The sequence below is a fragment of the Lipotes vexillifer genome, unplaced genomic scaffold (genome assembly GCF_000442215.2).
Source record: "Lipotes vexillifer unplaced genomic scaffold, Lipotes_vexillifer_v1.1 scaffold479, whole genome shotgun sequence".
Classification (NCBI taxonomy): domain Eukaryota; kingdom Metazoa; phylum Chordata; class Mammalia; order Artiodactyla; family Lipotidae; genus Lipotes; species Lipotes vexillifer.
Window position 1 is genome coordinate 2,295,769 of NW_006796443.1, and position 11,677 is coordinate 2,307,445.

Sequence of the window (11,677 nt, forward strand, 5' to 3'; positions counted from 1 at the left end):
CGTCGTGTACATATTTGATTTTCCTAAAGCATTAAAAAATGGTTCTGCAGTGCATTCTCTGAGGACTTCTATGCATATGGATTAGACAGTATGAGAAGAATACAATATGGGTAAAAAGTCAGTTAAATATATTGAACACCCACAAATTATTAATAGTTTGGTGTCAAAACGGGAGCAGCTATTGAATGCTGTTGGTAAGGAGCCAATACTGCTCCATACTTCCTATTAATAGCTCTGAGGATCTTATGACTAAGGCACTAATCAATCCACAGAAAATGCAGCTCTGGGAGAGATTACTAATGCCTTGGAAGACACTTAAAATTCCAGGATGATCTTGTTAAATTGACGAAACAAGCCGAAATCAATAGAGCAAGCACACAGGTGTTTCAACCACAGAATTCAGGAAGCCCTCAAACAGAAATCAAGACCATCCTGCCAGCCAAACACCCAGGTGGTAAAGCTAGCCAACTCCTGTTTTCCCTCCCCTCCCCCATCATGAAAAGGCTATCCAGACAGATGTCATGGAGCGTCTCTACACGGGGTTTAATTCTACTACCTACAGCTTCTCAACTCCTTCCTCCAGTGCCCTGCAATGAGGGGAGAGGGATGATGGCTTTGATGTGACTTGTGGAGCCCACACTAGTAAATTTGGACTTTGGAACACCGCCTTAGAAGCACGGAAAAAAGAAGCATTTGGAGGTTTGTAGGTAAGAGGAGAATGACTTTTTCCCAAGGAGTGTCCTAATGTCTTCCTGACATTTTAAAATGTGGTCACTAAAGAGAAAAGGCGCTGGGTGGAGAGGAAGATCAGATGTCTCGAACAACCTCTCATGTACCTGCCCAAACCCTGAAAAGCTAAGACTTCTTAAAACTTAAACCAATCTTTTCTTTCAACTACAAGGCTTTCCAATGGTCACCCTTAATGACACTACTGCCTTGCCCCCAGTTGGTCAGTCAGTAACCAAACCCTGCCTCGTTCACCTCCTAAGTGGTTCTCTGACCTGCACTCTCATCTCCATCCTCTCACCCACCACCTTACTTCAAGTCTTCATCATTGCTTGCCGAGGCTAACATAGAAGCCTCAGAGACCTCTCTATTACTTCAGACCCATCCTTCACCTGGTTACCAGTGATCCAGCGAAAAGGCGACCTTGAGGCTTTCCTGTTTAAAACTTTTCAGTACCTTCAGTACTGACAGAATGAGGTTCAAGTTTTCCAATGTGGCATATACATGTCTGCAGTGGTGTTCTACCAGAAGCACCATGAGCTTCCTGTGTGGGGCAGCTCTGGAACCTCAATGTCCGGGAGCTGCTGATAGCATCTTGTACCCGGGGTCAGGGATGCTACAAATCCTGCACTACCCAAGACAGCCCACACAATGAACCATCCCAGACTGCCACAAATGAGAAACTCTCCTCATGGCTACTGATTTCTTCACCAGCCTTCTAGCTTGCCCTTCTAGACTGTGGCTACACAAAACTCATCCCTAACACAGCCATGCTTTTTCTTGCCATTATACCTTAATTCTTGCTTTTAATTTCTGACACCTGGAATGACTCTCTTCTGACTCATCTTTTAAGCTTCAGCTTTCCAACTGCTACATGCTCTACACTCACCACTCTGCTTTATACCTGGTTCTCTCCTTCACTTGACTAAGGTCCTTCCAGGCAGAAATTGTATGTGCTTGGTAGACCTTATATAAACATAAAAATTTGAGGGATGGATAGATGGACGGATGACTGGGTGAGATCAAAGGTTTTTCAGAGGCTGATGCTCAGTCCATAATGTTGGCAACAAGTACAAGCATTGTTTTACAGCTGAGACAATAGTTGAGGTCAAAGTTTCAGCTCAGATCACCTGCCTTTACTTCCAAAATTCTATGCTGTACAGGTCACTCTCTGGCCTTAATCTTCATCCACTTTAAAAAGTGCCAGATGGCACCCTGAATGACGTTCCACTTACCCAAGCTGAAGACTGTGGGTCACAAACAGCCACTGGACAGGTACCTCTGTGTGGCGACTGTGTGGCGAGTCTTCTCAAGAACTCAGCAGTTTTGCTAGCACAATCCAAATAGGTGTTAGTGCCTTCATCAAAGTAGAACCATCATTATTTATTGTGCCTTTGGGTACTAGCCTAGACTTTTATTGGGGGCTGACCAAAAGTGTCCTAGGTAGAACAAAAGGTGAGTTTGCGGACACGGTAGAGTAGAAAATCAAAACAAAATGCTATTGCAAGACTGCATTCGTAGTTTGAAAAATGTAAAACTAGGTTTGTGGAATATGAACCTATGATTTCATTTTTTTCTGCTTCGTGTACTTTGACGTGGAGATAAATGTCCTCTCAGATTCCACAGTATGGGGCCCTAATTTCCTATCTGAACATTTAAAGCGTGACACTCAGACTTCACTGTAGAGCTGTGGAATATCCCTCCCCTACAACACCTCACTCCACACTGGTGTCATATTAGCCCTTCACCCTCCAGGGGTCTCTCTCCTAGTCATCTCACTGCCCTCGTGCTTTGACTACTCTCAGCATACACAGAGCTGCTAATCCATAACTCTTAACCATTTATGAGTCATGGACCCCTCTGGAATTCTGAAAGCAGAAATGGACCCTCTCCCTACACACACACACACACACACACACACACACACACACACACACACACACACACACACCTTTATACTTGATTTGTACCTTCCACGGAAGGTAAGAAGTGCTGCCAGTTCTGGTCTATATTTCTGGCATCTCTTTTTAGCTCTGAGAGATTGTGATAGATGGACCTAGATGAATCCTCTGTCTTAATAAGTTGCTTTTTCCTTAAAAATCCACCCCGTCATCCCAGTTCCTCCCCTCATGTATGTCAAGCATGAATATTGGAATTGTTTCCCAGTCCTTACTGTAACAACTGCCCCATTCTGCTTACCAGTGATGAATTTCTGTTCCTTTGTCCTTTCCCCATGTAATTTGTGGGATTTTGATCCCCTTACTCCATATTCACAATCAAATAGCTCAGCAAGGCCAGACTTATACTGCACCAGACCCTTGAAGCCTGCTCCCCTTCTGCTTCCTTCTTTGTCATCCCTCTGCTTACCCCTAATACTTTAGGCTGATGCTAAGATCCAATTTATCAAGCATTTAGGGCATGGGCATCAAAGGAGACACAAATGGTCTGGTAAAAATAAATGGTATCCAGTGGGGGGGGGAATCAAAAAAGGAATTAGAAGTTAAAGAGATGCCAGCATCACTTCAAATAATTACTTAGGTAGAACATGGCATTTGAACAAGGTCAGAAGCTTGAGCTGGGAAAGGAAGAGCTGAAAGTTAAGCGACAAATATAACCCTGAGAAACACAAGGCTTCAGCAGCTGAGACAAGCAGGCTTTCCATTTGTCTAAGATTGCTTATCTTGCCCAAAATAGACAAGGAGACTAATGAAGTCGCAGAGGCTGGAAGCTGCCCCATTGTCTGGGGCTTTATGAAGCCATCAGTCAAAAGTGCAAAAAGAGGGGCTTCCCTGGTGGCGCAGGGGTTGAGAGTCCGCCTGCCGATGCAGGGGACACGGGTTCGTGCCCCGGTCTGGGAGGATCCCACGTGCCGCGGAGCGGCTGGGCCCGTGGGCCATGGCCACTGAGCCTGCGCATCCGGAGCCTGTGCTCTGCAGCGGGAGAGGCCACAACAGTGAGAGGCCCCCGTACCGCAAATCCTCTAACAGCCCAAGTGCTTTTCCAGAAAGTACAGTAGTTAAGAAGAATCTCAAGCATGTGCATTGAATTTTGAGAAGGAACAGCAGAAGGGCTAAAGCAACCAAAAAAAAAAAAAAAAAAAAAAAAAAAAAGTGCAGAAAGAAGGGAATTGCCAGAAGTTTGGTTAAGATTCCTGAATATCCTTAGCTGAGAGCAGACCACGGGAGAAAGCAGTGAAAAAGAAGCACCATGATAATAAGAAGATAAGGAGCTTCAGACCAAGTAGGCTGGCAGCCCTGCATTGTGTTCCAACAGTTGCTTCTTACCTGCCAATGCCAAGCACTAAGCTGGCTGGGTTGCTAACCACCAGGCATGGCCTTTCTGCCAACTATCACTGCCCCACTCATGCCACAATCATAATGACAGGGCCACAGGACTGTCAGAGGCATACAAGTAGGGGCCTGTGAAGAATGGTGGATAACTCCCAAGTGATTAACTATACAAACAAGACAAGTTCCAAGTTACCAGGCTAAATGGCATTTTTCTACTATCAATACTGTAAGTTCCACACATTGGCTGAACTGGATTGGAATTCCTGTAGGTAATTATGGTCGTATTTAATAAAAACAAAATATATGAACCTCCTTGAGGGGCAAAAGGAGGAGGATCTACTGGACGGGAAATCCAACAAAACGAAGAACCCTGGACTCTAGCACCGAGTCACCTTTTCATTGGGGTTCTTTCTTTGTCACCACTGTGACTCTGCCACCTACTGAGGGGGGTGATCCTCTCCCACTTTATCACTTTGACCCAGGCATAAATACAGGATCCCTTCCTTTATTCTCCATAGAACAACTGAGGATGGACCACCAATAACAGACTGGTTTTGAAGATTTACTTAACTCATCTCCAACTTATGACACTTGTTCTTAGGCTGATGCCTATGGCTTATCCTAAAATGTCTCTTCAGGGTAGCATCACCTGGACATAATTCCATTGTAGCAGAGACTGCTAAATGTCCATGAAAATGGAAGTTCTCCGCTTCTAGTCATACAACCTGACTACATTTCCTAGCCTCCCTTACTGCTAAGGCTGGCCATGTGGTTGAGTTTTGACCAATGGAATGAGGAAGTGATACACACCACTTCCAGGATGAACTAATAATAAGTGTCCTACGCATGCACCTCCATACATTTTCCTCCTCCTTCTGGCTGTCTGGAATAGAGGCAAACCCCAGCACAAAGTTGGAAGTCGTTTGTGTATTGAAGGTGGTAGCACTGCTAACAGTTTTTGGTGCCTGAATATCTGAGTGGAGGGGGTCTCCTCTCAAACCTGTTTGCCCATGTCTTACATGAGAAAAAAATAATAATAATGCTCAAGCAACTATTTTGAGGTTTGTTGATCACAGCAATTAGCCAACCCTAGTAATACAACATAAATTTATATATACAAGAGAATTATCTCTCAACTTAGGTCATCAGTTCCACAAGTAGTACATAAGAAGAGGCCAAGAAGAGCTGAGGAAGAGTAGAAGAATAGAATTCTCAAGGATTAAGCTATAGGCATCTTAGTTATTTCAGAACCTTAGTCAGGGAAGGAGAATGTGGGAAAGGGGAGGAACCCACCCATCCTTAAGCTGTCCTGGTATCAGGTCTAGGAGCTGCCTAGGCCCAGAGTATAAAAACGTGTACTCATTTATCCCAGTAGTTTGAGGACAGGTAGGAGTTTGGAAGGAGAAACTGAGGGTGAGAAAGTCAGGGAAGGAAAGGGATATGGCTGGTTATATTGCAATATGATGGAATATTAATGTTAATGGAGATTCATCAATCAAAAAGTTTTTGACCTTTTTGAAAGGATAAAATATACGGGAAAGGCCACAGAGAGTGAAATGTGTGTCTGTTGGCTCATTTGAATAGGACAGAAATGCAAAGATAATTCCTATAAGACTTTTTAAAAAAAATAGTTAGAAAAGACAACTAGGGTTTCTAACGTTCATGGAAGAATCAGTTTACATGAAAAACAAACTTTTGGGGCTTCCCTGGTGGCGCAGTGGTTGGGAGTCCGCCTGCCGATGCAGGGGACACGGGTTCGTGCCCCGGTCCGGGAAGATCCCACATGCCGCGGAGCGGCTGGGCCCGTGGGCCATGGCCGCTGAGCCTGCGCGTCCGGAGCCTGTGCTCCGCAACGGGAGGGGCCACAGCAGTGAGAGGCCCGCGTACCGCGGGAGAGGCCACAACAGTGAGAGGCCCCCGTACTGCAAAAAAAAAAAAAAAAAAAAAAGAAAAACAAACTTTTGGATACCAAAGGGGAAGCGGGGAGAGGGAGAAATTGGGAGTATGGGATTAACAGATGCACAGTACCATATATAAAATAGACAAACAGCAAGGATTTTAAAAAAGAATACGCTTAAAAACATTCACTTAGATCTGTAGGAGCTTGTGAATCAGGCTCCTGCCACTAATCACACCCCAGGGCTACAAGGTGCTACGCACCTTCCTCTACCTTGTTACCCACCAGGTAACCGCCAACTTTGCACCGTGAAGAACACACTAATAGGGACTTTCCCTGGCAGTCCAGTGGTTAAGACTTTGCCTTCCAATGCAGGGGGTATGGGTTCGATCCTTAGTCAGGGAGCTAAGATCCCACATGCCTTGCGGCCAAAAAAACCAAAACATAAAACAGAAGCAATATTGTAACAAGTTCAATAAAGATTTTTAAAAAAAATAGTCCACATCAAAAAAAAAAAACATACTAATAAAAATGTTAAACTACCAAGTTTAAAGCTAAATAGTCATAATTTAAAAGGTGCCCTCACTGAAAAAATACCAGTGACAAATCTCTTCCTGGTTCTTTTTATCTTGCTGGGAGTGAATGGGGCAGTTTTTCCTTCTCCCACCTCCTGTCAGCTGACACACAAATGCCAATGACTGCAGGGTGCAGACAGTGATATAAATGAGTGAAGTGAAGTGGGCCTAGATAGAGGGAGGGCAACGGGAGCGCGATTCAGTGATATTCACAGTACATACCAAGAACTTACTAACCTAGTATATATACTAACCTAGTATAGTGCTTGACACATACCAGGTACATATTGTTGAATAAATGAAAGCACATTTCCTAATGTGAGATATTATCAATACATTTATTTATTATTATTATTATTATTTTTTTTTTTTTTTTTTTTTTGCGGTACCCGGGCCCCTCACTGTTGTGGCCTCTCCCGTTGCGACGCACAGGCTCCGGACGCGCAGGCTCAGCGGCCATGGCTCACGGGCCCAGCCGCTCCGCGGCACGTGGGATCTTCCCGGACTTTGGAGGAATTTTTTTTTTTTTTTTTTGCGGTACGCGGGCCTCTCACTGCTGTGGTGTCTCCCGTTGCGGAGCACAGGCTCCAGACACGCAGGCTCAGCGGCCATGGCTCACAGGCCCAGCCGCTCCGCGGCATGTGGGATCTTCCCAGACCGGGGCACGAACCCGTGTCCCCTGCATTGGCAGGCGGACTCTCAACCACTGCACCACCAAGGAAGCCCACATTTATATTTTTACCAGTGTAATAAATTAAAATTTTATTTCTCTGATTAGTGAAGCTGAATATTTCATTTATTTATATTTCTTCTAACTATTTGTTTCAAGCCCTTTGCCAATTTTTTTAGAGTTGCCTTTTTCTTATTAATTTGTAAGGCTTCTTTGTGAAATTAAGCCTTTGCCCATTATTTTTTTTTATTTTATTATTATTATTTTTTGGTGATACACGGGCCTCTCACTGTTGTGGCCTCTCCCGTTGCGGAGCCCAGGCTCCAGACGCTCAGGCTCAGTGGCCATGGCTCACAGGCCCAGCCGCTCCGCAGCATGTGGGATCTTCCCGGGCCGGGGCATGACCCCGTGTCCCCTGCATCGGACTCTCAACCACTGCGCCACCAGGGAAGCCCTTTGCCCATTATTTTTGAGGCAAATAGTTTCTCCTAGACTATCACTTACTTGTAATGTAGTTCATTACGTCATCTATCATAGGCTTTTTCTGTAGTCTAATCTGTATTTTTTTTCTTATGGCTTCCAAGTTGTGTATATAGCGTAGAGTTTTACCACAAAATTATAAAAGCATTCTTCATTACATTCTAATTGTGCTGAATTAGTACAATTTGTCAAATTATCTGTCCTTTTGACACTGATTGAACAAATACCTTTATCAATAGCTAAAGCCCTAAATACTAAATTCCCATATATCCATGGGTCTATTTGTAGACTCTCTCCCATTCACAAAATTTATTTATTACAATGCCAATAACACTTTGTTATTACTACCATACCTATGTTGTATATGATACCTGGTACAAGCTTCTCCCTGTCCCTTCAGTTTTTCAGGTTTGTCTATTTTTTTTTAATATTTTCTCTTTAAAAATGTTTTATCAAATTTCACAAAAGGTCCTGTTTAATTTATATATAAATAAGAGTGGAATTATCTTTACAATGTTGATTTTTTCCCCTTCTATAGTAAATAGATGATCTACATTTAATATTTTCATTTTATTTTAGGTATTTTATTTTATGTATAGGTCTATTAGACTTATACTCACCTGTTTTATAGTGTGGATGATTATTGTAAATGAAATTTTTCTTTCAACTATATTTTATAATGAGCTTTTGATGGTGTGTCTGATGGTGCAAAGACAGAAGTGTTTGCATATTGATTTTAGATTCATTCATGATAGTCAAACTATTTGTATTAGTTCTAATAATTTTTTAGTTGATTTCCTTGAGAGGTTTTAGGTGAGCAATCAGAGGCACTTATATCTCTTCCTTTCCAATATTTAAATTCTTTCTTTGTTAGAAATAGAAACTCTCTCTAATGTTCTATCTAAAAATCAGTATCAGTGATAAATAGCAAATGCCCTTCTTATCCTGTTCCAGACTTTATGGAGAAAGTTACCTCCTTCTTCTGTTTTCAAACCAACTGGGCCTATTGTCTTTTTTTAGGTGAGATCAAACTGCATTTTCCCTTCCATTTAGAGTTTTTATTCTATTCAGGTTTCAAGTCTAATAGCATATATTTTCCTAGGAAATAAATTAGGAAATCTGGGTTAAAAAAATTAACATAGTATTTCTCTTCTCGAATTTTGGTTATACTTCCTTTCTTATCCTTGGAGTTCTTCCTTATTCCTTACTCAGACAAGTCAAAAGTTTATCTATTTTACCAGAATTTTCCAAAAAACCTAGTTTTTGGTTTAATTTAGTGATGACAAATTTTTCTATTCAACTTCATCACTTTTTCACCTTTATTTATTCCTCCCTTCTATCTGTATTTATTTTATGGCTATAATCTTATCTTAGTAAAATGCTTAGTTATTTTATTTCCATTTTTTCGAAAAGCTTTTAAACTTCTGCATCTTCTAAATAATTTTGTAGTCACATCCCATGGATTTTAATGTGGAATACTTTAAAATTTATATTCTCTTATCCCAAAGTAATTTGTAATTTCAGTTTTGGTTTCAAAAATTTTTATCCTAATAGTCTCCCCCCATCCTCCCAGGGAACCTGAATCTTTAATTTTTTTATTTTTTAATTGAATAATTAACACACAATATTATATTAGTTTCAGGTATAAAACATAGTGACCTGATATTTTTATACATTATGAAATGATCACTGCAATAAGTCTAGTGTGGTGACAGATGGTAACCTAACAATCCTTTAAAAAGGTAATTAGAAAAAAATTTTTAAGTGGATAGACTTTAAAATTTCTTATTGCTTAATTTCTAATTTTATTACATTTTTCTTAGGAATAGTGGCTTTATAGGATTTGGGGGTATTTTTGGAACTTACTGAGAGTCTTTGAGGCCTTAGTCATGGCCAATGGTAGTTAAGTCATATTTGTAAAGAATAGGTATTTTCATAAACTAGGTACAACACTTTGTAACTATGTCTATGTTATCATGCCAAGTCATTGTTATTCATATCCTCTATTCCTTATGAAGATTTTTCATTCACATGATGACCTATTAATTTCTATGGAGAATAAAAGGAAAATTTGACAAATCCATAATCTATATTACAGACTTCAGTTTTTATTTCATATATTTCAAATCTATATCGATATTTACAGTTCACATTATATTTGGGATTACATATTTTATGTGCATAAAATATTCTTTATCCTGTTGAATGCTTTTCATCTTGCATTCAATTTTGTCTCATATTAATATTGCTACATCTGCCTTCTTTTATTAGCATTTATGGATATATGTTCCATGCCTTTGTTTTCCAACTCTTTTGTTTTATAGATATCTCTTGGAGTAGCATATAGCTAGATTTTTGCTTTTTTTTTTTTGCAATCCAGGAACTTTTTTTTAAATAAGGAAATTTAGCCTATATACCTTTTTTGTGATTGCTGTCTTGTTGCTTATAAAAAACTTCCACCCTCTTTTCTGCCTTTTGTTGTAATTATCAATTTTTCATTTGATTTTTTTCTTCTTACGTTTTTGTTATATATCCTATTTGTACATACAATACAATTAAACATATAATAAACACATAATTACTTATTTTTTTCTATCAATATCTGGAATTCACTAGCATTCACTCGTGCAAAAAAAATAATAACTATTTTACTTCCTATCCTTCTCTCTCCCTTGTGCCTCTTCCATAGCACTGAAATCCTCCATGATTTTAATTTCATCATGTTGATTCTTAATAATAAAAAAGAAAAAGAAAAAAGCTAATCATATATTTGGCTATAAATGTCATTGTCTTCTTTATTCATAATTGTTCTGATATCTTACATCTTCCTCTTTCTTGGATTCCTTATTTGTTTGACCAGAGTTTATTTTGTGGCAGTTTTTTTCAGAAAAGATCTTAGAACTCACACAAAAGTGATAAAGTTGGCTGGCTGTGCAGGCAGCTTGTCTCCAGGATGGTGGGGGGGAGGGGGGGCACATATTCCCCCAGGTATAGTACATTTACCAGGAGCACTTTTCAGGCCCCAGGGTCTTCTCGTGTGTCCAAAAGTTCTTAGGCTCTACCCCTGGAGATAAAGGCCAGAGTCAGCTGGTCCCTCTCTCTTACTTCTTCCTCTGCTATCCTTGTTTGGAGTTCCTTTATACTCTACCTTCTCCTTCCAAGCACTATGCTAGATTTATTACATGGGTTATATTGATTAATCTTCGAGTTAGCAAATATTAGCCCCACCCCATGCTATATATGAGGAAACCTAGGCTCAATGTTAGGATAGAGGTTAAAGTTTGAGGCCAGGCAGTCTGATCCTAGATCTACCCTCCCCAAAGGAGCACTGATGGTACCAGGTTCCAGTGATGAGATACTTAAGTGAAACTATTTTGTAAATAAGGCACCAGTCAACTTTTATCTTTAACCAACTATTAACTACATCCTGAAAAAGACAGAAGCTGTTCCTGATATCCAGGAGCTGCCCTGGCATTCACAGCTAAGCCTTGGTGTTCTCCTATTGAAAGTAATTTCACACAATATCAATATCAGAGGAGGTCACTTTATGATGGTGATGAATCATGAATAAAAAGACCACTCCATGATATGTCTGAACAAAGAAAGATACATGAACCTTGTCTAAACCACAAAAGTGACCAAACACCCCAATATTTTGGCTAATAGGAGTGACTACTGCTTATTTATCAATTACAGTATTAATTAATTAAAAGTATCTTCCCTCCTTTTAAATAAGATTAAGATACCTGATACCTACTTTGCTGTACATCTGAAACTAACACAACATTGTTAATCAACTCTACTCCAATATAAAAAAAAGTTAAAAAAAGAGAGCTTCCCTGGTGGCACAGTGGTTGAGAGTCCACCTGCCGATGCAGGGAACACGGGTTCGTGCCCCGGTCTGGGAAGATCCCACATGCCGCGGAGTGGCTGGGCCCGTGAGCCATGGCCACTGAGGCTGCGCGTCGGGAGCCTGTGCTCCGCAGTGGGAGAGGCCACAACAGTGAGAGGCCCGCGTACCGCAAAAAAAAAAAAAAAA

The 11,677-nt window shown here is 40.7% G+C and overlaps 1 protein-coding gene across 1 annotated transcript in view; it reads right to left on the reverse strand.

Moving 5' to 3' along the window:
* EPSTI1 (epithelial stromal interaction 1) overlaps positions 1–11,677 on the reverse strand; it is a 100,182-nt gene that overhangs the window by 40,718 nt on the left and 47,787 nt on the right. Inside the window, 1 exon segment of the mRNA XM_007468623.1 lies at positions 1,962–2,055. Coding sequence (XP_007468685.1) covers positions 1,962–2,055 — 94 coding nt within the window.